The sequence below is a fragment of the Tyto alba genome, unplaced genomic scaffold, assembly GCF_018691265.1.
Source record: "Tyto alba isolate M040663 unplaced genomic scaffold, T.alba_DEE_v4.0 Super-Scaffold_19, whole genome shotgun sequence".
Classification (NCBI taxonomy): Eukaryota; Metazoa; Chordata; class Aves; order Strigiformes; family Tytonidae; genus Tyto; species Tyto alba.
Window position 1 is genome coordinate 1,982,143 of NW_024881281.1, and position 23,963 is coordinate 2,006,105.

General features: G+C 60.9%; 1 protein-coding gene across 5 annotated transcripts; it reads right to left on the bottom strand.

The window, feature by feature from the left end:
* Positions 1–968: 968 nt before the first annotated feature.
* CUEDC1 (CUE domain containing 1) lies at positions 969–23,779 on the bottom strand. Of its 5 annotated transcripts, none has more exons than XM_042791500.1 (12): positions 23,669–23,776; positions 21,685–22,753; positions 9,801–10,294; positions 9,146–9,273; positions 8,088–8,214; positions 6,473–6,656; positions 5,279–5,362; positions 4,220–4,309; positions 2,788–2,881; positions 2,529–2,587; positions 1,885–1,955; positions 969–1,657 (listed from the first exon to the last, which is right to left on the bottom strand). In XM_042791500.1, the coding sequence occupies exons 3-11, from the start codon at positions 10,089–10,091 to the stop codon at positions 1,888–1,890; spliced, it is 1,125 nt and encodes a 374-aa protein (XP_042647434.1). In that variant the 5' UTR covers positions 10,092–10,294; positions 21,685–22,753; positions 23,669–23,776; the 3' UTR covers positions 969–1,657; positions 1,885–1,887. The 5 variants fall into 5 exon arrangements, with proteins under 5 accessions (XP_042647434.1, XP_042647433.1, XP_042647432.1 ...); XM_042791499.1 differs by having other exon boundaries at positions 21,685–22,756; positions 23,669–23,773; XM_042791498.1 differs by lacking the exon at positions 21,685–22,753 and having other exon boundaries at positions 23,669–23,779.
* Between the last annotated feature and the right edge of the window lie 184 nt (positions 23,780–23,963).

The following is a 23,963-nucleotide window of genomic DNA, read 5'->3' on the forward strand; positions in this document are numbered from 1 at the left end:
CAAGACACTCCCCAGACCCTGCAGCCTCAAAACAACCCCGGCTCTGGCCAGGGACCAGGAAGAAGGTGAAACACACGGGTCCCCGCTGATTCCCCAATCGCAGCTGCGAGGGCGACGGCACCGGCGCTCAACAGGTACAACGGCTGAGCCACTCGCAGGGAAAGCAAATCCTCGGCGTCCACTTCAAAGGCACGCGGGCTCCGGGCGGATTTGAAAAGGAGCCTGACGGGAGCCACCGCCTGCAATGTGGGCTTTTGTTACCAAACCCCGCGGAGAGGCAGGGAAAACAGTTGCGTGTGTGTTTGATGGCTGGGGCTTCTGCGTCTGCCGCCTTCGCAGCTCCAATCTTGCAACATTTGTGCTGGTTCACAGGAGCCAGAAAGTGAAACAGGCACGTCTATAGCCACCTCCTGCATTTAGCAGTAAACAGATTATGCTGATAAAGGAGAAGAAAATGTGCTGGCGGGAGCGATTTCTGACTTTACGCTCGTCACTCGTTACTGACACAGGGAAGGAATTTGTTTACGTAATTATTTTTAGCTCGACAGCATCTCCGAAAGCTGCGATGATCCAAGCGCTGCCTGCCAGCCCCCCAGCCCCCCCGCCGCGCTCCCCGGCAAAACGGGGACCCCCCGCAGCAGCACGGGGAGGGCTGCTCTGCCCCAGCCACCAGCCAGCCCCGGCCCCGCACCGAACCCGGCAGCGCTCACAAGCCCTTGTGCAAACCCTCCGTGCCAAAACCGCCGGCCTCAGCTGCAGCCTCCCCCCCCCCCCCCCCCCCGCCTCGAGGCTTGGGCTTCGCATCTTACCGGCGGCGGGGGCATCCCCGGGACCATCCCCGGGACCACCGGCCGGCGGGCACGACGTGTCCTGCTTCGGCAGGCGGGGATAAACGGATGCGAAATCCAGCCCTTGGTGCTGCCCCGCCGTCCTGCCCCGCGGCGGCACAAGGCATCCGTGCTTCAAGGCAGTTTTAGCAATGCCGAAGGCAAAGGTTTAATTCAAAGTGAAACGCCTATGAAAAGAAGGCCTTTCCTTTTATAAACAATTTATATTATTTGACTATTACCTGATCGGAATCTCTGCTCATTACTCCTAGCAATAGTAGACAACAGCTGTTAGGTTCTCTCTCTCATGTGTTTTTGTTTGTTTGTTTGTTTGTTTGTTTTTTTTTTCCTGTGTGCGCAGAGTAAAGTTACATCAGATCGCTACAGAGATACGTTCCGGAGCGCCCTGGCCAAGCAGATCCCACACGTGAATGCATCCTCGTTAGTACAACTGATTTTCATTCCTCCTGCGACGCCGCTCGGACCGAGAGGGCAGGCGGGACGCTGCTCCTCCCAAGTCTGAGCTCCACTGGCTCCTCCACAGCAGCTCACATCAGCTGCTCTTTTTTTTTTTTTTTTTCCTTTTTTTTTTTTTTTCTTTTTTTTTTTCTTTTTGGCTGATTTGCTAGATAGAAGTTGTTTTCAAACCGCTGGTAAGAAAACATTGTGCCTCACTTCAATACTTGTACTTCAGAGGAGTACAACAGCAGAGGGGAAACAGCCAAAAAAACTGCGTTATTTGTTGGGTGTTTTTTTTTTTCCTTTTTCAGCCATCTTCTCGTGAAGCCTTGTGCACGTTCTGTGCCAGCAATAAACCCCAGCGCTGGGACCTGGAGGAGAAGGGGAGGGAAGGAGAATGGCGTGTGCTCAGCCTCGCTCATGCCGTGCCCGGCACCGGGCCGGTGCAGCACCCGGGGCTGTTACCAGCTCCAGCACCCGCAGCCGCTGGGACCCGACCCTGAGCACCCGGCCCCCTCCTCCAGCCAGGATGGACGGACGGACAGACGGGACCGTTCACACGCTCATCGGGAAGTGTTCGTCCCCACCTGCCTCTCACCGTTTACTGCCCTTCCTTTGGTGTCTCCTCCTCCTCCCGGAGCTGCTGCCTCCGCGCTTGGAAGTCTTCATCTGGAAGGAAGAGGCAGGCGGGGGCTGGCGGGGGCCGCAGTCGCTTCCACGCTGGGGGGCTGGCCCCCACGCCACGCTCCCAGCCCCAGCCCCAGCGCGGTGCCCCCAGACAGGGATTTCCTTGCCCAGAGAGACGACTCCCAAGGGACTGGGACTCTGCCAGGACACGCCTGACAACACTGGAAGGAGGTTTTGGCCCACGGGGAGGGGGGGGTGCATTTCTACCACCTGAGCCAGCCCCGAGGTGGCAACAAAACCCACCGCCCAGACCCACCTCTGGGCAAATCTGGCTGACGACCAGGACTGTGCCCCAACCCCAGGCTATGCATCCCGCAGGGCTGCAAGCCCAGGAGGCTGCCCCAAAAGAGGGGATCCCGTCCCCGGCCACCCCAGCAAGGCCACGCCGTGGGGGACCAGGGGCGAGCCCAATGCGTGGGTGGCCGGGACCTGACGGGAACCATCTCCAGCGTGGTGATGGTGTGGGGCAGGACGGGGCCGGGCACCGTGGGACCCCAGGTAGCCCTGCTGAGCACGGCACACACGGCACACACGGCGCGGCGCGGCATTTCTTACCGCACGAATGTCCTTCGACATCGTCGAGAAGATTCGCCGTGGAAGCCGCCGTCCCCAGCCTGCGCCCTCCGCTAAGGAAAACCAGTGTCGTGGGGTCGAGACGTGGCCACAGTCGCCCTTCCCAGCCCCCCGCCCACCCGTGAGACTCCAGCCAGACCACGGCTTTGGGGGGTCCCTGCGAGCACCCCAGCGAGGCCACTCCGACAGCCCCACAGCCCCACATCCCCCCCCCGCAGCTCCCCAGCCCCTTTTAGGATACACTTGGTGTTTCAACAAGTGTTTTCTTTTCGATTTCCTCATCTTCGTCTTCTCGGAGAAGGCTCTGGCAAGTTCAAACAGCTTCTTGCGCGTGGCTGGAAGGAAGCAGCTGGGTGAGGGTCGCACCCCAAAACCCTTCCCAAAGCTGCCACGGGCGACACGGCCACGGCCAGCGCTGCGAGAGCCACCCGCGCCCCGACACCCCCACGGCAACACCCCGGGTTGTTTCCACACCGGGGTCACGCAAAGCTGCCAGGCTCGGCGAGCCGGGTCCTGCGACCCACAGGGACATGCTGGTGCGCGGCGGGAGGTGCTGACGTTTTTACCCTTTCACTGGGATTTTCGTGACCTTCCCTACCCACGACTGACCCACATCTCCCCAGTGTCCCAGCTGGCTGCAGCCCAGTTCAAGCTGCCCAAAGATCTCGGTCTATTTTGTGACGGGAGAAGCGGGCCGTGACTTGCTAAGAGGAAAGGCTTGGAAAAGAGTTGCGGCGAACCCTTGGCTTGTTTTTATCGAGGATTCACACAAACCCTGCCCAGAAATTCCTCCGTTCCCCAACACCATCCGCATCCTCGACTCACGCCACGACCCACACGTGCGCCAGGGACAGACGGACAGCGCAGAGTGCTGTACAACGCCAGCGAAACTCAACCCCAGAGCACTGGCTGCCAGGGGCTGGGCACGACGTGCCGAACACACCAAAACAAGATCCTTCTCCATGCGCTCTCCTTAGACGCTTAATCAATCCCGATATTTTTCCTATCCTGGTCCTACAACACAGACATGGTGTATTTCTGTCCGGGACCTTCACCACTGGAGCATCCTCAGGTGAAGGTTCCCCCCTGGAACCCAGGATAGGTGGTGATGGCAATGGGGAGAGCTGAGCCCCTGCAGGTGACAGCTCCTGCTCCCCTTCTGATTCCCTCTCCCAAAGGAGCAGGCTGGTGAGCTCACCTCCTGGATCAGAAGAGGAAGGTTCCTCACACACCTCCAGCAACGTGGCTGAACTCTCAGTCCAGGTGGATAGATGACTTCCCTCCAATCCATCCGTACCCGAGTTAAGAAACCCTAATCCTCTCAAATTTATCCACCGATTTTATGTGGCCTTTGATAGCACTAGCGACCACCTCGTCACGCGAGTCCGAAGGACTCGTCTGTGCGCCCACAGGTACGAACGACAGCCGCCCTCTTCGACACCCTGCGCGCCGCTGTGCCAGTGCTCGGTGTGACTCCCAGGGTCACGGGGACGCGTGTGCCCGGCTGGGAAAGAGGTGACAAGAAACACCCCCAATACACACACACACACACACACACACGTGTGCTGGCAGGCGTGCACCACGCGTCCACACGCGTGCGCTGAGCGGACACGCTGCCGGCTCGCTCCCCCCGCTCCCCAGGCTGCCAGCGCGGAGCCGGCAAACCGACTCACATTTTCCCATGTGTTTCAATTTGTCTCTGAATAAGGCATCGTCGGACACGGCGCCGCCGGCCTCGCTGGGTACAGAGGGGGCTACGTCACCTGGAAGACAAACATCTGGTCACCGGGAGCGCATGGGCGGCGAGGGGAGGGGAGGCTCGAGACAAATCATTTCCGTGACCCAATTCCAGCGTGGACGAAGCGCAGCCCTGCTGCGAGCGGAGCTGAGCGAGGACGAGGGCGCCGGCACGCCGGGGCTGGCTCCGGCCGAGGACCCTCTTGCGGATATAACCCCCCCACACCTGAGACCGTGGGGGCAGAGACATCGGTTTGCCGCAAACCCTCAGGCCCGTGGGGCTGCTCCCCTCCACCAGACGTGGGGCGAGCAGAGCAGGAGGCCTCCCTCCGTGCTGCCCCAGCGGCAGCAGCCCCAAATTCCCACTGACTGCACTCGGGGCATTAGATGGTGCCCACTGCTCAGTTCCTGGGATGGCAGGGCCAGAAGTTCAGGCAGCCCAGCGACTTGGTCAGGGGGGACCAGAGACCCCTGGAGCCACGTCCCAGTGCCCCTTCCCCAAGTCTGGGTGCCCTCAAAATGCCGTGAGGCCGGCTGGAGCTCCGCCACGCCGCCCACCGCTGTGTGTCACCCACCCGCTGCGTGTCACCCACCCCTGCGTGGGGCCATCGATGGGCACCGGCTCTAATTCTGCCCCCGGGGCAGCTGCTCTGCTCGCTGAGGTTAATCAGGATTATCCAGGAACAGTCATTATGCCTCCCAGGCACAATCCTCTAGCTTCGGCCAAGACAAGGGAGGGCTTTGTCTCCCCTGGGAACCGGATCGAAGCTCCCACCCGCGGGGTTGGACTGAAGGAGGACGCAGCAGCACCTCCACGTGAGGAGGGCAGCAGCACCCATCCCCATCACCCACCACCCACCAGCTCCCTGGGGGGCAGCGGGGAGGGATCGGCTGGTTTCTGACCCCCCCGCAGCCACTTCGGAGGCGGCTGGGAACCCTGGAGCTGGGGGGCACCCCGCTGCTGAGGCGATGCTCATGGGCATCTCGAACGTTACCTGATATTACGGAGGAGAAACCAAACTCGTTGCTGACAGCAGCACTGGTCGACCTGGATTTTTTTGACTCGTATTTCAATCGATCTGAAAAACAAAAAGCCCAGCACCCGGCTCGATCAGACCCTCCAGGCAGCGCACGCACTGCGCGGCTCCTGCTCCCCTCTCCCCTCCCGGCCCCCATGGCTTTGGGGGGACGGGCTGATGGCAAGGGAGGGACCTGGGGCCTCCCGACGTCCCGCAGCAGCTCAGCCGCCGCAGGAACGGCCTCACCCCCAGCGAGGGAGTTTCTGTGCAGCCGGGCCAAGGTGTGGGACAAGATGTGCTGCGCTCCAGGTAGAAATGATCTACCAAAAAGCTGTGAAAGCTCTCCGGAGAGGCGCTCCTCCCCGAGGACACACCAGGGATAAGAAACATCTCCCCCGCTACAGGTGGGGAATGAGGACGCGGCCAGGGCCGTGCACGGAAGGAAGGCAGCCCCTCGCCCGGCGCCGAAAGCCCTTCGCTTCAGCGCGGCGAGCGCGAGCGCTTCGGTGGGAGCCCGCAGCAGCGGGCGGGAGCGTTGCCCTCGCCGCCGCAGAGGAGCCGCCGAGCGCGCCGGTGGGTTTCCAACCGCGGCGGCTGGGGGTGAGCCCTGCAGTGAGGGTGCTGCCAGGACCCTGCCCAAACCACCCGCGAGACCTCGGAGGGCGACCGGAGGGATTCGGAGCCGGCTGGCGGCGCGAGGGAGGGGAAGGGCAGCTCTTTGCTCAGCGAAAAACACACTTTGCTCAGCAGCGAAACCACCGACACCCTCGAGCCCTCCCCGCAACGCCGGGCGAGCAACCGGCTCACCGGGAAGGAGTGCGGTGGCAGGGATGGAGCCATCACAGCAAAACCCTTCTCCGGTTCAGGCCCTGCCAGCATTTCTGAGGCTCCTCGCTCTGGATTTTCCTGGGCTTTGCCGGAGATGCCACAGGAAGGTGGGCAGGGGGAGGAAAGCCTTGCGGGAAGCGGCTGAGCACCAGGAGCCTGGGGAGCAGCTCGGGGCTCGGTCTCGGCCTGGCCACCAGCCCGGCCGCATCCTGCGCTGGCTCTGCTGTGGCAGGAAGCCACGATGCCACAGGCAGGGCAGGCGCTGCCGCCGGTCAGCATCACGGCGGGGGGAGGCACGCACCCTGAAAAGCAAAGGCAGATTTTTCCGAAGGCGCTTCTCACCTCTCTCCAGGGCGAGGAGGAAATCCCGGTTCCTCTGGAGCTCCTTCATGAACTCTTCGTTCTGCAGGAAGAGCGCGATCCGCTCGTCCTCCAGGTACTGCTTCCACCGCCGCTCCTGCTCCAGGGAGCCCTGGCCCCGCGGGGCGAGCCCCCTTGGCACGGGCTGCCGGCACCCGTGGGAGCCCTGGCCAGGAGGCAAACATGACAGAGGTGGGTCGCTGGGCTCGGAGGCTCCCGGCAGCAGCTCCTCGGGCTGAGCTCGGCCTTTTGCTCCTCCGTCACGCCACTGCACCCCCAGCCCTCAGAGCCACCGTCTGCTGCTCCCCAGAAGGGTCCTTCCCTCCGACACCCAGCACCCAACAGCCCAGGGCACCATCCCGCCTCAGGAAAAAGGGGACAAAGGGGGACAGGGCACCCACGCGGGAGCGGGGACCTCTCGGTCTGGGGTCGTGGCACGGGGAGGAACCGGTGCCTCTGGAGGGAGCTCCTTTGCAGAGCGCGGACTAGCAAAGATTTTTAATTTTAAACCAGTGGGGCTGAGCCAAGGCAGAAGCTGGTGTGGAGAGAAGGGAGAAGGGTCTCAGCCAGCGTCGCTGCTTCTGTTTCCCCCGATCTAAGAAGCAGAGACTGCAAGTTCTTGCTGACAAACGTCCCTGCATGAGGCACCTCGCGCTCTGCCCCGGCTCCCCGTGCAGTCGCAACTGGGGAGCAGCAGAGCCGCTGCTCTATAGCCACAACTTCATCCTCGCCTACAATATTTGTCTGATTTGTAGCTGCTCTCAGAGCGCCAGAAAACGCAAAACTACACCATTACCGGGGAAAGAAAAGGGCAGCTGCTCCTCTCCTACCCCTGAGCCCAAGTGAGCTGGCACGTTCCTATTCCCAGAAAGGTAATGCAGCCCGCGAAGCACAACTTCCAGGGCAATCATTTATGAAAACATGGCAGGCTGCCGTTGGGGCCAAAAAGGGAGGGAGGAGCCGGGCCGGGAGGGCTCTAGCCCCGTTTTCAGGCCAGCTCCTTGTTAGCACAGGGGCCGCGGGACACCCTGGGGATGCGGCGTGCCCGGAGCTGAGCCAGGTGCCCAGCACCATCTGCGCTGGGACTGCTCGTTCCCCACGAGGTGCTGCCTGCCCCAGACGGGCAGAGAGGCAGCCTCAACCCCAAACTTTGCAGCTCCAAAACTGCCACGAAGCACACAGGGACTGTCATTTCCCAAATCCTCTGGTTTGCATTAGATTTTTCTACCCAAGTTCCACTGTACCAGTCCCCGAGCGCCCTGGCAGTGCCACTCTCCCCAGGAGCGCGTGCTGGTCCTGCTGCTCCTCACCAGGGTCGCAGGTAAGATTTTCAAATGATTTAAAATATTGCAAGTGGCATGTCTGGGCTAGTGGCAGGGAAAACCATCGAAGCCTCACTGGAAGGTTCCCCTGTCACATCTTGCTCACTTCAGTCTCTCTTTGAACAACAAGACGCACTCCAAGGTTCAGTTTAGTCCACACCCGGTACCCAGCTGCTTTCAGAGCGTTGATGCTGCAAGCTCCGGGTGGCCAAGGCTTTGGTGCTCCACGCCACACCGTGGAGCCGGAGGGGACTGGAAGGGGCAGTGAGGCTCACCTGTGTGCCAGCGGTCTGCTGGGGCAGGATGCGGAGGAAATCCTCGGGGAGGTTGCCCAGGAGCGGCGGGTTCCAGTTCCTGTAGCGCCCGGGCGCTGGGGTGCCGCCGGGCCCCGGCACGTCGGTCCTGCGGGGCAAGCACAGACGGTTCCTTGGGCGAGGGAGGAACCCACCGACGGCTGCAGCAGCGGCGGGACACAGGGCCTGGCACAGCAACCCCCTGCCCGGCGGGCCTGGGAACCCAGAAACCACCGCACGCCTCCCAAACCCACGGCGTTGGCATTAGCTCCGGAGGCTGAACGGCTTTCCTGGCCAGTTTGAAATCTTTGGGAGCTGCGTTTCAAGCCTTAACCTGCAACTGCGCGGCCTGGATTTCCCTTCTCCTCCCCGTTTTGCTCAGACACCCAGAAAACAGCCCCGTGGGAGCCGGAGCACGGCAGGATTGTGCTCACGGAGCTGCTGGAGGTCTCTCACCAGATGTCACACCCAGCCGGCGGCGCCTGCGTCCGAGGGGGCTGGCACAGAGGCAGCCAGGGCCACTTGCCTTCCCCCAAACCCCGAGCTCCCAGCCGAGGTGGTGCTGCTGGGGGGAAAGCCCACACCCCACGGAGCCGGAGACCCCCGGGGCTCGGCGGCCCGGCAGCAGCAAGTCGAACCGAGCCGTGGTCCCCGGTGCCGAGAGCTGCGGGGAGCCGGCCGCCCAGCACCTGGTGTTTTCGAGCGGGGGCGAGCGCTCCCCGCCCCCCCCGGGGGGGTAGCTGATTTTTGCCATTCCACGCTCTGCCGGAGCAGCTTTCCAGCCCCTTCAGCTGTTCGTTTTTGCAGGGCCTCGCAGGGATTTTTGAGCCAGCTGTGAGCTTCATTCATCCCCCCCCCCCCCCCCGCCTTGGCTTCGTCGCACCCGACCCTAACGAACTGATGCCAGGTGCCCCTCGCCAGGCCCAGCTACGGCGCAGCAAGACCCCCCCCCCCCAGCTGCCTGCAGGGGCGCTTTGCCGGCCACCACGAGCGGCAAGCGGGGTGCAGCCGTGGCACGGGGTTGGGGTTGGGGGGCTCACCTGGGTGGCGGGGTGGGCGGCGCGCGGGGGTACCGGCTGCCAAACTCCTGGCTCTCGTAGGCGGGAGGGGAGTAGACGGGAGGGGGCTCCTCATCCGAGCTGTCGGGCTCCAGGGTCCGCTCTAAGATCTGCCGGGCGAGAGGACGGGGTGAGGGTGAGTGGGGGAAACGCTCCCCGCCTGCAGGCGGGACGGGACGGGCTGAACGCAGCTGCAAAAAAGGATGGGGAGGGGGCACCCTCCCGGCACCTGGGGGGGGCTTTTGGCGGGGTTTGGGGGTGCTGTGTTGAAGGCACTGCATTTTGGGCGGGTGGGTAAGCCTGTCCCTGGGTGCACACAGCCCTCGGGGATCCTTGGACAGCGGCAGAAGGGTCTCAGTTGGGTTTTGGGGAGGGAGGGAGGGAGGAAAGTGGTTTGGCTTGAGCCTCACGCAGCATCCAGGGCGAAGCAGCCGGGCTGCACGCTCCAGCTCAGCCGAATCGGGCACTCGAATCTCTGCCCGTCTGCAGCAGCCGAGTAGCACCATGCCCGGGCAGAAATGAGGCAGGATGAGACCGAGCTGCCCGCTCGCCATGTGCCAGCCGCGGCGGCCAGGAGGGCAGGCAGGGGACCCCCCCTTTCCATAGCCACGTGCCGGGGACCACCGGCGGGGGCTACCTCGGGGGGGATGCTGTCCTCCGAGTCCGAGCTGTCATCGCAGCCGCTGCTGTCCAGGTTCATCTGCAGGAGCTGGTCGATGGTGGCGTCCACAGCGCCGTTGTTGGCCCTCAAGACGCACTCGATGATGTCGTAGTCCATGTTGGGGAACATGGTCTTGAAGTCCTCCATGGCCTGGTTGAATTCCAGCCGGCGGACCTGCCTGGCGGGGCGGCTGTTGTTGAGCTCCTGGGCGGAGGAGCCGCCGCGCGAGCTGCCGTTGCTGCTGCTCCGACGGAAGAGGCTCGTCATGGCGGGGCGGCTGGGCAGGGGGGGGGCCGCGGTCCCGGCTGCGGCGAGGCGGGTGCCAGTCGCCCACTGGTCACGGGGCACTGCCCCCACAGCCGGCGGGGAGCATGGGCGGGCGCCGGTGGGAAGTTGGGGGGCGGCGGGAGGGGGGGGGGTTGTCCCGCTCACCGCGCGTCAGCCCCCAGCGCGCTGCAGCATCCTCCCACCTGCGGAGGGGAGAAGGGGAGAAAGTCACTCACGGGACGGAGCACCCAGAGACACCCCCCTGAGATTTCCCCCCCCCCGCCGCCCCGTCTTCACTGGGGGGACACACACACACACGCGGTTCCAGTCGACCCATCCCACCGCGTCCCCCCAAGGGACCAGCCCGGCCCCGCAGCGCAGATGCGCTGGGCCAAGTGCCGTCCGAACGAAATGCAAGGTAAGAAAAACGGCACTACTTCCACTGCTGAGGGCTCCCCAGATTTAACATTTCCAGGTTTGACGTGCATTTATAAACACGGCAAAATCTCTCTTTAAAATAAAAAATGCGGTCGGCTCAGAGAGTTTCAGAGCAGGGGGCTAAAATGCTCTGCAGCACGGCAAATCGACCCTTGGGAAAAGCCACCAAATCCAAGATTAACATTCACTTTAAAACCATAAACAGATTATACAGCTACTGCTTCTCATTTGGAAATGCAGGGAGGGCCAAATTCAGTTCTGGATTAACTCCGCTGGTGAAACGGAATTACCCCAGGAACACTTCTGATCCATAATATCATTTTCAAAGGCTTTTTCCTAAGCGGCAGGCGGAGAGTTCAAGATAACTGTCCCCAAAGTGGTATTTAAGTCAAAAGAACGTGCCAAGCACATTTCTTAGCGAAACGGGGTATAATCAGATTCAAAGCCATTAAGCGGAGCCGTCACCTCTGAAGGTCACCCGGGCTCTCCCCTGCCCGTGGCGAGGCCGTGCACGACAGCCACGTCCCCCCCGCTCGCCCGGCCTCGGCTCCAAGGGGCTTCCAGAGGCTGCCGAGAGCGAAACCCGCTTCCAACACCTGGGAAACTTGGCACGAACTCTGGGAGAAGGTTTATTTTGGCGATGCTGGTTAATTCCTGTCGTTGTCCCCAGGGACAGCCCTGCTCTGGCTCAGTACCCAGAGGAATCGCTGACGTCTCCGGAGGCCGGGGGGATGATTCCTGCTCCGTGGGCACGCTCCGCTCTCCCTCCCTGGTTTGGTGGGTTTTGGTTTTGGGTTTTTTTTTTTTGTAATCCTGGATGCGTTTGCACTCAGATGTACCGAGCGTGCCACGAGCCAGCCTGAACACCAGCCCCGTGCGAACACCAGCCCAGGCCCCGCGCTTTGCCGAGCGTCCCGGGGCTGAGTCCAGTGCCACGGGGCTCTCCAAGCCGCTGTCACCTTCCCCGTGGCACCCGCCCCGCAGGACGGGACCCGTGGAAAAGCAGCAGGAGTTTCACCGCCGGGCACGAGGGGCCATTTCCAAACAGCAGCGGGAACCCCCAGTTTGCTCCGCGCTCCCTAACAAAAAGCATTTAAGAGATCGCTCGGCCAAGAACCGTCTCCGTCCCCGCAGCCGCTCTTGGTCCCCGGGATCGGCTGCTGCTCGCCAGGAGCCAGGCGCGGAGCAGCGTTGTGTGAGTGGAGCAGGAACAATTCCGACAGCCCTGCCCGGCTCTATTCACCGAGGACAAATAAATCTGCTGGAGTCAATTAACAAAATACTGCTTCTCAGTTCCTCCTCTGCCATCATGACTCATTCGGAGCAAAAAGCCAGCATTGTTCGCACCTCTGGTATTATACTTTAATTGCAATATTGCATGGCTGGTTTAGTCACATATTAAATTGAGTTATAACACATTCACAGGGTACACACACTCCTTCAAAGATCTGGCTGCTTCAAGAGGATGGGGAAAGAGCCTGGACATCAAGGGGAAAACAGGTTTCGTAGGATACACTGCAAACACACCCATGACCCTGTAAGGAGCTGAAAGAATTGATGCCTCCAACATTGCTCCTCACAGAAAAGCCTCAAGGACAAGTTGTGGCCTTTGTGATCAGCCTAAGGAAGCTGCCCGGGGTACTGAAGGGTGCACGGCTCCACTCCCTGCGGCTGTAGTGCCAAATTCCTCAGATAAGACTCGAAGGAAACTATATATTCAGGCCAAAAAGACTGATAAACTAAAGGCTGGACAATTACCCAAGAAGAAAAAAACTGAGGAAGAAGTAAAGGTGGTAGGAGGGCGCACAACCACCCCGTCTCTTGTGGAAAGGAGTTTGTGGAATACCTGCCTCTCTTGGTCTACTACGTTAATCAGCTGGTAAAGTGAACTTAAAAAGCGACAGAAAACTTTGCTGTGTGTGCACCCACCACCCAAGATCACCGGATCTGAGACAACGCTGGAACCTGGGGTGGTGACCAGACTCTTTTCCTCTACTTTCCTTTTCTTTCTTTTTTTTTTCTTCTCTTTTATATATTTACCAAGAAGAGACCACATTGCTTACGATCCTTTTCCAAGTTTAAGTTGTCTCTACCACAAGTGAAATATTTTAACTGGTCGTTTGGTGTCATTTCACTATAATTTAACCCGAGGGGATCACAGAACCTTTATGACTCCTTGGGCTCCCAGTTTGGGTTGTAACAGACTCAGGTATGAAGAAGAGAGCTTCTGCAGAGAGCCCTTAGCTCAGCAACGCCATGCTAGCCCATAAACCTCAAATAGTAAAATCAGCCCCCCAAATCAGGAAATGGGCTTGGAAAACCCCAGATCTATTTAAAAATTGTGAGGTTTATAAAGTAACAAGAAGCTCCTGTGGTTGGGGATCTTGCAGGAGTTGCTGCAAAGGGCACGCTGGGCAAAACCGAGGTGCAGCCGGTGCCCCCAGCACAAACCGGGGCGGCTCCGTGTGCCCGGCGGGCAAACACCGCTGCGGGCAGAGCCGGCGGCGGCCAAACACGGCAAATTTTAAACCCAGCTTTGAAAGTCCTGCTGCTCGTCCGGAGAAACGCAAACCACTACGCTGACATGAGGTAAAAACCTGAGAAACGCAAGTCAGCGCGTCTGCGGGAGTTGATTTAAAAGATAAACCGGTATTTGTCTTTGCGGGATCCTCCCCCAATTCCTGCTCGTCTGCATCAGCGTCTGCAGGTGAGCAGTGGGGAGGGCAGCGGGACCCCCAGATGCCAGCGCGGGGCAAGGGGGCTCAGCACGTTTCTGGCCCTTATTTCCACGATGTCAGCGAGGGGCTGGGAAGACGCCAGGAAAAGCAAAATCCTTTGGATTTCCCAAAAAGGAAAGCGGCAAGCTGGTGCCCGACTGCCAGCCCAGGGGCGAGCACGGGCGCGCTGGGGGCACGGCGGGGTGCAGCCTGGGCTTCCCTCCGCCTCGTGCCCCCCATTTGCAGAACCAGGCTGCGATGACTCATTTGGCTGTTGCCCGATCAACTTTCTTTCCTGCCTTAAAATAGCTCTTGCTCTGCCACCCCGCACAAAGGACCCTGAATGCCGTTATTCATTCATCCCAACCCGGGCACAGGCGTAATCCTTTGCCCTTCTGCTGCGCCCATCACAGGAGGAGCTTAAAGGCTTTGCAAGGTCTGGGTGCGCATGTCCCCGTCCCGCGGGTCACGGGGAGCAGCGAGGTGGCAGCGGGGACCATGGTGGGGCTGGCACTGCCCCCGTGCCCCCCACCAGCCTGGGGTAAAACCTCCCGTCCCAGCGGTGCAGGGTCCCGGCTCGCCCCGGGGACACGGCGGAAGATCCTGGCAGAGCCACCTGCCCACCCGGCAGCCGTGGCTGTCCCGGCACCGCGGAGAAAGTCCCGGGTGATGTCCCAACGCCGGGCTGGGGACCAGCCAGCACCGGCCCTTCAGCACCAAACCCGCAGGGCGGGCTCCCCCGCTGCCACTTCCACGGCAGCTTTCAACCGAGCGGCTCCGCGCTCCGGGACGGGGGGCTTAGCACCGCAAATGCCCACGCAGGTTTTGCCGTCACCTTTGGGTCCAGCTCCTGCCCCGAGCTCACCGCTTAAAAAACATAAAATAAGACCAAACAAAAGCTGACCTTTGCGGGGGGGCTGGGGGGGAGCGAGCCCGTGGATGCACCCTGCCTTTTCCCCCACCCGCGCCGCTAACGGCTTGCACAATTCAGATCCGCCCTCACCTGAGCCAGAGCCAAGAACAAGACCTTGGCAGTCGTGGAGAAACCCTTAATTACGCTCATTGGGAGCAGATAAGGCGTGCACAGCCTGGGGGAGCACATCCTCCTGTGCCGGCCGGCATCCCGCCTCTACAAAGCTGATTTTCAGCCAGCCCTGGGCCCTCGATACCTCGCAGAAATGGACTTTTCACATCGAGGGACGGCCCGAGAGGCTGCCGGTGCTTTGGGTCAGCTCCAGCCAGGAGCAAGCAGAGCGCGAGGCGCGGAGGAGGCTGCCTGCAGCTCGGCCGTCAGCCATCCCGGCACGGCGCGGACGAGCAGCTGGATAATCCCGAGGGTCGGTCAAACTGGTCATGTCATGCTGGAAACAACAGTTGCTCGGCTCTGCGAGGAAGGCAGCTCGCCCGGAGGGGAGAACAGCTGTAAAAGCGCTAGGACTGATCGCTCGCAGCCCTCGCAGCTCGGGGAAGAGCCTTGGCACCAAGCGCAAACGCGAATGTTCCCTTCCCCAGTGTCTGCCGCGGCTCAGACAACAGATGGGATTGCTCAAACACTGCTAAACCAGCCCAGCCCTTTTTCCCCCGCTATTGCCATGCTGCAACTGTAGATCCTCCCCGCAAGCACGCCGGAGCTGTGACACCCCCCCCCCTCCCCGTTTGCAGCCAGGAGAGGGGGTGACACCATCGAGTGCTCGTCCCCCCCCAGCCCAGCGCTCGGCCGAGGGCACCCATCGCTCGCCGGTGGCCGCAAGCCCAGACCTGTAATGACTCGGCTGGGGGATGTGGAGCAGAAACACAGGAGGCATTTCCACGCACGGGATTATCCAGAGACAAGGGCTGCCAGTGCCCCAGCTTCTGGATGGGAAGTCTCGGAGGAAGTCTCGAAACTAGGGAGGTTAAACCCGAAATAACAGCTTCACCCAGAGCAGATTTGCTGAGCTCTGTCTGCAGTGAGTCCCCTGTAAAAGGATTGCTCTACACACCAGAAGTCCAGGAACGTGACTGCTCGGCGGCTGCAGGTGTGACTATAAGAGGATTGAAATTTTGATGAAAAGTAAATGACCAGGAACAAAAATGACAGTAGGGTCTATCAGCAAACTGAAAGGCAGGGCACATGCCAAGGATGTGCAGGATGGGGCCTTATTGCTCTCTCCAAAAACTCCTCCCTCACCTTTCTGTCCACTTCAGGGGGGGGGGGTGTGTGTGCACACCCCAAGGCCCACAGCCTGGGAAAACTGCTCGCAAGCAAATCCTTTTCCCCAGAAACAAATAAGCACCTGAGGATCCACTTTAACACTCGTTCTACCATCTACTAAAAGGGATGGGTTTAAGCCCTTTTTAAAGGAAAAAGCAGTCGGGGAGGAGAGCAGAGTTAAGCCCTGTTTGAGAACCTGTGCAGCACGTACCTCTCTGCAAACCGAAATTCCCCTCTGGGCTCCAAGAGCAGCGTCCAAAGCCGGAGGAGCAGCCGGGAGGGGACGAGGCAGAGCCAAGGAGCCGTTCTGATCCTGCCGCCCGGCACCGTCAGCATCACCACACCTGTGCTCTCACCTGATGGTTTTACTGGGGAGCCCTCCTCGCCCCAGAGCAGCACCCAAAGCACCCACCTTCCCCCCCCCCGCCCAGTGCCAGGACACCCCCAACCCTCTCTGCCAGGCACTGTGCCGCCCCAATCCCCGGCTTTCACACATTTGCTGTGCCAGAATTACAGCCCCATCCCGCCCCAAACTAAGCCAATATTAATGAGGTAGCACTTGATCTTAATCAAAAAGTCGCCTGCCTTGCACTGGTTTCATTGAAGGTAATTTGATCTTGGTAGGACGACATTCCTAAAATAGTTGAGGGAATTCAGACATGAAATAAGGTTTCCAGGAAGGGATTAAAAAAAAAAAAAAATACAAAAAAAAATAGGTCAAGCAAGTGTGAGCGATTAAAGTAACCCAGCATCCCTTTGTATGGTTTAACTGCATCTCTGTTCAACTCTACCTTGTACCGACATGCAATAAATTAGATGCAAGAGGTTGCCTAAAGCAGACGGGCTGATATAAGATTATTCCACGAGGTGGCTGAACATCGGTGACCTTTCCTCCTCCGGCTTTCACTGCTGACATCAAAACGCGCTTGTCCCAGCTGAAAAACCAGCTTAGAGCTTGTCTGAAATGGCTCGGAGGAGCGAGCGCTGCCCGGTGCAGAGGCACACGCGACGGCAGCAAGGTCTGGGTGCCAGCGCTGCCTCCGTCCCGCGGGGAAGCCCCTCGCCCAACTCCCTGCCTCAGTTTCCCCATCCATCTCAAGCCTCGCAGGAGGGGAGCCCGGCCACCCCCGTGCCCGCTCGTGTCCCCTCCGGCACGCAAAGCCCTCGCGCCATACGTCGCACAAACCCATCTTTAACTGCTTATCCCCTTCTCCTTTTGTGCTCCCGGCTCGGCACAAAAGCACCGGGAGGCTGCGGGGAGTTACAAGAAAATAAAAATTCCTGCAGAGACAAAGGTGTGCGGCTCTCCCCCGGGGCCAGACCCAGGTCGGGGCACGCGGAGGAGTCACCTCCGGGCAATTTTGGGGTTAGATTTGGTCAGCGAGCACCTAACAGGGAGCAGGTGAAAGTGAACCCAGGCTGGGGGCAGGGTTGGCCTCCCTCCCTGGCTAATTAGCGCAGCTGATTCACAATCGCTAATTTGCCATTTTAGGTCACGGGTCAAAGAAATGAAAGGACAGGAGGGGGAAAATGGATAAAGAGCCTGAGCGAGAGGTAGCCCCCTTCCCCTCCAGCTCTTTGCATAGCAGGAACATACTGGAATGGACTGGGATCAGCCTGAGCCTGCCCCAGCCCGGAGCAGGATCCAGCCCTGGGCATCCCGGGAAGCCAGGCAGCCGGGCAGGGACAGACTAGGACCAACGCAGGAAAAAGGCAACACCGAGGTGCTGCCCAGCCACCAGCATCTCTGGCTGCTGCTCTCCTGCCGTCAGGGTTTAAGGGCCATCGCTTAACGTGCAAAGGGAACGAAAAAAAACAAAAAAAACAAAAAAAAAAAAAACAAAAAACCAACCCGTATTGATTTGCCCGAGGCTCCGTGGAGCAGCGAGACCGCACGAGTTTCTATGGAAACAAAATTAGTCGAGTAAAACTCACTGATGGCACGGTGAATTATTTACCAGGACAGGCCCCTGGCTGTTAGGGTCTGGTAAAAAGATGGAAAGGTGATCACTGCACGGGCGGCTGGCAGCCCCTTCCCATGGGGCACGAAACCACAGCCGGGGAGGAGGAAAGCCCCTGGGTTTCCACACCAGGTGCGTGCGTGGTGAAACCCACGGGGGATGCTGCGGGGACCCACGCAGGGAGGTCCTGCACCTCCGTCACCCCGTCTGCAGCTTCGGGGGTCCCCGGGGAGGGGATGGGGGGGGGGGGCACAAGAGGGAGGGGCAGCACCGGGGACATTGTGATGAGCAGACAGGAATAAGGTGGAAGAGGAGAGCCGCAGGCGGCCCGAAGCCGTCGCTTTCCCGTGATTTTGCTTTTTTAAGACAAGTGGATTGTACCAACGAGCAGGAACGCAAGCGCAGGGACTCGGCCGCGCTGGTCATCGACCGGCTCCTGCCCTGCCCTCCAGGAGGGCGAGCGGGGTGGGAGAACCTCTCCGGGGCATCCGAGGGAGCCCCGGGGCCGTCCTGCGGGTATTTTGGGTGCAGAGGTAAAGCAGAAGACACGAGTCTGCCCTCCCAGGCGGGACCCTTCGCTTCCCCCTTCCTCCCCAGCCCCTCGCTACGTGGCACGGCAGCGCGACGTGGCATAAAGCCAGCGAAAAGGCTCCTGCCCGACGCGTGCCTGCCGCGCCGTCGCTCATCCCCCGGCACCCAGGATGAGCCCGCGCTGCCCCCAGCCCCACGCTGCCTCCTCTCAGCACGGGTCGCTGCGAGCCAAGACGGAGGGGAAGAAAGGGACTAATTAAGTTGCAAATGGAGGAGCTCTGGGTTTTGGGTTTGGATTTTTGGGGTGTTTTGTTGGGGTTTTTTTTTGTTTGTTTGTTTTTTTAATGAGTCACTAAAGCCATGTGGCTGATGCAAGCTATCCCGCGAAAATGCCGAGCCGACAATTCGGGCGCTGCCGTACCCTCGTTGTCCTGGGACACGGCGTCACACTGTAATTGCGTCGGTCTTTTGTCCTCCCTCGCGCCGGGTGACATTGCTCAGCGGAGGAGAACCTGCCTGAAACGCTACACCTCGCCAGGGACAGACACTTAATTAACACCAATACGTCAGGCCCCTCCTGCCAGCCTCAAGAACAGGCTCCTCCATCCCCGGCACAACGGGGCTCGCGGGGGAGGGAAAAGCCCTCGACAGCCAAAATACCGAGTTTGCTCCGTTCCTTCTGCTCCGTCGCATCAGAGGTTTATACAGAAATTATACGGGATGCTAACCTGGATTTGAAGCCAGGCCAATGCTCAGAGAAGCTCTCAGTCGCCTTTCCAGCTCAGCAGCAGAGCCTGCTCCCGCGCCAGCACAGCCCTGTTTCTCGGGGGCTCGGGGCACCCAGAGCCCCCAAGCAGCACCTCTGGTCACTGCCCCCTTTGCTCACCGGCCACTTGCTGTGCCCAGCCACCAAACTAAGTCACGTTCTTCTTCCAGATCCCATCTCACTTCTGTTTAGTTACTTTTACGCCTGCGTAATTAATTCAAGTACAACCCCATCACCGTCCCGTCCCAGCTGCTCTGCACTGGCCTGACCGTGGCAATTGCCACCCACGGAGGTTAAAAGCCACAAGGATTTTATAAACAACAGTTTAGGCTCCAGGAGCCTGGGAATCCTCCCCGAAGGCTGTCCCCTGTCCCCACCACTGCCTTACACCCCCAGCACGTGTGGCCCGTCTCCATCAGCCAGAGTTCCAGCCACCATTTGCCCCTACCCATGCCCAGCCTGGCTGCACGGAGGTGCAAGGAGGAGCACGGGCAGGGTCCTGCCCAGGCTCCTGGTCCTCCTGTCCCCTCGGAGATGGCACCTGGAGGTGAAGGCAGGGCTGTGCCCCGTGGAGGAGGATGCTGGTGCAGCCCACGGTACCTCCCCGCGCTCCCCGGCTGCTGCAAAGGTTGCGCTCGTGTGCGTTCAACCGCTGCCCAAAAGGGTGGTGGCAAAAAAAAAAAAAAAACAAAAAAACCAAAAACACCAAAACACTGTTTTAACGGACTCCGTAACCGAGGCAAATATTAAAATCAGCTTTGAGCCTGAATGTCACTGTAACACAACTAGCAGCGTGCCTCGTGCCATTTTCTGGAGACGACCTGCCTGTTTTCCCCCTGTTGAAGCCCTGCCTTCCTACGCCAAGGACAGCGGCAGGGCTCTGTGGCCGGCGTGACCGCGGGCCCGGCTCCGTGCGCCTTCCCCGGGGAAGCGAGCGAGGGCAGGGATCGAGAAGCTGTCAGGCAGAAGGAAGAAATACCACTTCCAGGAGTCAGAGCTCATTTCCCAGCAATAAAAGCAGGCTTGGGGCTGGGGGAAAGCACCGCTGATGGGGACGCCCATGCCGCACCACTTCAGCTGCCGATCGGGACGGACCTAGGGGCCGCAGCTTGGAAAAATAAAAGCCACCAAGAAATGCTTGGTTTTAAGGAGCATAGCCCTGGATTGGGCTCAGAGGGGCACGTAAACGACCTGCCCTTCCCCACAGGGATTACTGCTGTGGATGATGCCCTCCACATGCCAGCCTCATGTCCCCGGCTTCTAGCTACAGCTCCTCCAGCAGATGGGAAAAGAAAATGTTATTGCTTCCTCCGAGGGAGGGCAATTGCTCAGATCAGCATCCTCCTTTAATCTCCCCCACCCTCCCCTCCATCCTCTTCAGCCCCGTCATCCCTACTCCACCCACACACCCTCCTCTGGGGACCTGAGGAAGGGCCAGAGTATCCATCACTCATAAATGCCACCTAGAAACGAAGACCCAAGTTGTGCTTCCCGGAGTTATTTGCGGGTAGATTTTTATCTCCTTTTTCATCTATTCTTGGTGCGCTTTGGCGAGAAGGGTCCTTACCGGCGAGCTGACAGCCTGCCTTCCCTCTGCCAGGCTCACACACCACGGCGGCAGAGGATGCGAGAAAGACGGTTTTTCTCCCCAAAACAAACCCCAGAAGACACAGGCAGAAGCGCCAGCGATGGGGACATGCCAGAGCCCAGCCCCGCACAACCGTGGCAGGAGGGGACGGTTCCTTCAAGGCAGTTAGTTTGGGTTTTAAGACACTTGTTTGTTTGCTTGTCGCTGGGCAACCAAGAGGATGGAAAAAAATATCAATGTCATATTGTCACCTATGAGTCACCGTTCAGCACGGGCCGAGATGCCCCGTCCCTCCCGCCACCGAGCACGGGACGGCCAGGGAAGATCCCGAGACACCCCAAAAGCAGCTCACCCCAGCTCCTGCTGCCTGCCCTGTCTTGCCCCAACGCCTTTCCCAGCCCTGCAGCTGGGGACACCGATGGCCCGGGGACATCGGTGGCCTAGGGATAACTTTCCAGGCCTTGGAAAGCAGCGCAGGAATTTGCATTTCTATTTGCATTTCCTAATTACGCCTGCGGGTTTCCTGGGGCAGCGGCTGGCTTTGGTTTCCATGGCAGGTTTTGTGCGGACCCCGAGAACCGAGCGAGGCACAAAGGGGCCACAAAGGACCTGCCACTCACCCGCATCAAAGGCGGCCAGCGCAGTGGGACGGGGGCACCGCGGCTGGGGACACCGCAGCCTGCCCACCCCCCAACCCCGGGACGGACATGGGGACCCCCCCCAGGCAGGGGAAGAGGCTGGACACTCATGGGACACTGGCGGTTTTGGCACTGCCGGAGCAGCAGTGGGGACATCGTCCAGAGGTGACAGCCACCCCCGTGCCCATCAGAAGTGATGCAGGAGCCAAACCCAGATGTTCCCCCTGTTCTGGTGTCCCGTTATTTTCAGCCGGCTTTCCATGCAGCTGGCGTGGGTTTCTTTCCCCTTCCAACTTCCCTATTTCATTTAGGGACTGGCTTGCCGGCGAGGCTCCCTGCCCCGGCTCACCTCGCACGCTGCTGTGCCCACCCAGCTCCTGCGCTGACCCCCAGGGAACCGGCAGACCGGCCAAAACGGGGACCAAGGCCTGGGAAAACCTGGCTGCTGAACCGCTGCTGCGAGCCCAGCGCCACCGAGCAGAGGCGAGGCTCCAGCCGACACCCCCCCCGTACCCCGGCGACGGTGACAGAGACGCTGCCACCCCGGCCACGGCGCAAAAGAGGGACCCGCTGCCACCCCGCGCACCCGCGAGGGGCTCCGTGTTATTACTTCAAGCATTTTTCTTATTTTCTAATGGACAATTATCATTATTAACTCACGCTGCCCAAAAGCTTCCCAGCCCTGACCACGAGCACCCCGCGACACCAGAGGGTTATGGCAGCAGCCCCCCTCCCTGCCGGTCCCACCCCAGGATTTTACCCTCACGGCACAGACACCGGCCACGGGTGACCCTCCAGCTCCTCTCCCGGCCATCCCCTCCGAACGCCAGCGTCCGCAGCACGCTGCATCCCCCGTTATCTTCGCCCCCGCAGAGGATGTTTGTGCAGGCAGATAAGTACCGAGCGCTCGCTATCGCACTGGGAAGCCCTGCTCGCTCCCCACGCGCTCTTATCAGCCCGGAGCGGAGGGGGAACCACAGTGCCCACGCCGCCACAACGGCAAAGCCCACTCAGCCACGCCACGGATCCGGTCTTGGGAAGAGGTGAAGTGTTGGTGCGCAGGTTAAGACGCTGTTTTGTTAGGCTTTTTTTTTTTTTTTTTTTTTTTTTTAATTTGAAAGCTCTTTTTTAACAAAACGCTGAAAAAATCAAAACTTCCCTGGGAACTTTGTGGCTGGGAAGAGGATGGGGCGCCTTTGGCCTGTCTTTGGAGGAAACACTTTTGGCAATTAGAGGCTCCAGCATCGGGAAGGGGCTGCGGGCACACAGGGATCGGTGTGAGAGGCTCTGCCGGCATCAGGCGCATCCTCACCACGGCAGAGACAGGCACGGCCGGGGGTGGTCCGACGTCGTGGCGAGGAAGGCCACAGGAGCGGGGCACACAGTGACAGGGAGCGATGAGAAAAGGACAGCGAGCTGGCGACGAGCTGGGTGTCCTCTGCCGTGAGGGCTGCCAAAAGCTTTCCTCCAGCCCCAGCGCCGGCCCATCTCCCCTCCCAGACGTGCACAGCTCCCCCGGGGTCTCGCTGCCCCAGGTGCCGGGCTCCGGCCGGACGCTTCCGTGGGAAAAATCTTCGTGAAACTCATCAAAAACCTTCGCAGAGGAGCAGATGCCGCTTCAACCCGCATCGTTAGAGATGAAGGAAGAGGAGGAGGTGAGGAGAGCCACGGTTCCCCCAGCCATGGGGCAGCCCCGCCGGCCAAGCCCCAGCCTCAGGGGTCAGCCCAGGATGGCAGCTTTCCCCCGCAGATATCCTCACTGCTCCGTCCCCCATGTTTGTTGTCGGTGGCGGCAGCAGCAGGAGGTGTGAGGAGGAGGTGCGATTCCGCTGCTTTTTTAAAAAAAAAGCTAATAAAAGGGAGACTTTCCAACCCGCCTGACGAAAGAGAGAGTGCATGAGAGCACTTGCTCTGAGCAGGGGCTTCCACCGGCGAGGCAGCTCTCCTCCATCGCCCTTTGCCGGTAATTTCAGCGCCGGTTGGGGACCCCAGGCGGGGAGCAGCCTGACGGGCCGCTGCCCTCCATCCTCACGGGGAGAAGCGACTGGGCACCTGCCCGGGGCTCCCCAAGTCACCCCGAGCCCAAGAGGTGACCACCAAGGAACCCGCTTTGGGCGAGCCAGGGCCCTGCCGCGGCTCCCACGGCGGCAGAGAGGCGTAAAGCGCGTCGCCCCACGAACCGGGGGCGAGGGGAAGAGGGTGACATCCCGCAGTGGGGAAGCCACCCAAACCCCAAACCCCAACCCTAAAAAAACCCCCAAACCTTGCCCACGCACCGCCGCGCTCCGGAGGAGGGTTACGCTGCCGGCAGCCCGCTCCTACCCCACCACCCCGCTCCCGGCCCCACGCTTCCCCCTGTACCCCCCCCCAACCCCCGGCGGGGCGGCGGGCGCACCCCACACCCCTTCCCTCAGGGCTGTCGTCGTCGTCCCCCCGCCACCCCCGGTTCCCGGCGGGAGCGGGGCTCCAAGAGGGACCGGAGAGGAGAAGCGGCGGAGGCCAGGCCCTGCCGGGCTGCGGGTTCATCCAGCGCCCGGCTCCGGGCGGGGAACGCCGGGGCAGCCGCAACAGGCGCGGCCCCCGCACCGGGCCGCGGTGGAGCTCCAGCCCCGGCGGGGCCCGCCGAGCTCCGCGGGCCGCGTAGGCCGAGAGGCGCGGCCCGGCCCGGCCCGGCCCGGCGCACAAAGAGCCCCGGCCCGCCTTCCCTCCCCCCGCATCTCCCCGCTACCCCCGCTACCCCTTACCGGCGGTCGGCGCCGCGCTGCGGGGGCGGCAGGCACCAGTCACGCCGGGAACCATGGAAAAGAACCGGGACGGGAGACGTACGTGGCGGGCGGGGACGGGGGCGGCTGCCGTACCCGGCAGCTGGGGGCGGCGCGGCGGGGCCGGGGCCGGGGCCGGGGCCGGGGCCGAGGTGGGGGGGGGGGGGGGGGGGCGGTGGGAGCGGGGCCTAGCGGCGGCCGGGCCGAAATGCAATGGGGACAAGGCCGGAGGGGGGTCGCTTGCGGCCGCCCCCTCCCCGCTTGGGGTTTGGGGAAC

Coding starts and splice junctions, on each gene's coding strand:
- CUEDC1 (XM_042791498.1), bottom strand. CDS start 10,091: ATGACGAGCCTCTTCCGTCGGAGCAGCAGCAACGGCAGCTCGCGCGGC. Junction 9,274..9,800: donor AGGACAGCATCCCCCCCGAG/GTAGCCCCCGCC, acceptor CTCGCCCGGCAG/ATCTTAGAGCGGACCCTGGA. Junction 1,956..2,528: donor TGTCGAAGGACATTCGTGCG/GTAAGAAATGCC, acceptor TCTTCCTTCCAG/ATGAAGACTTCCAAGCGCGG.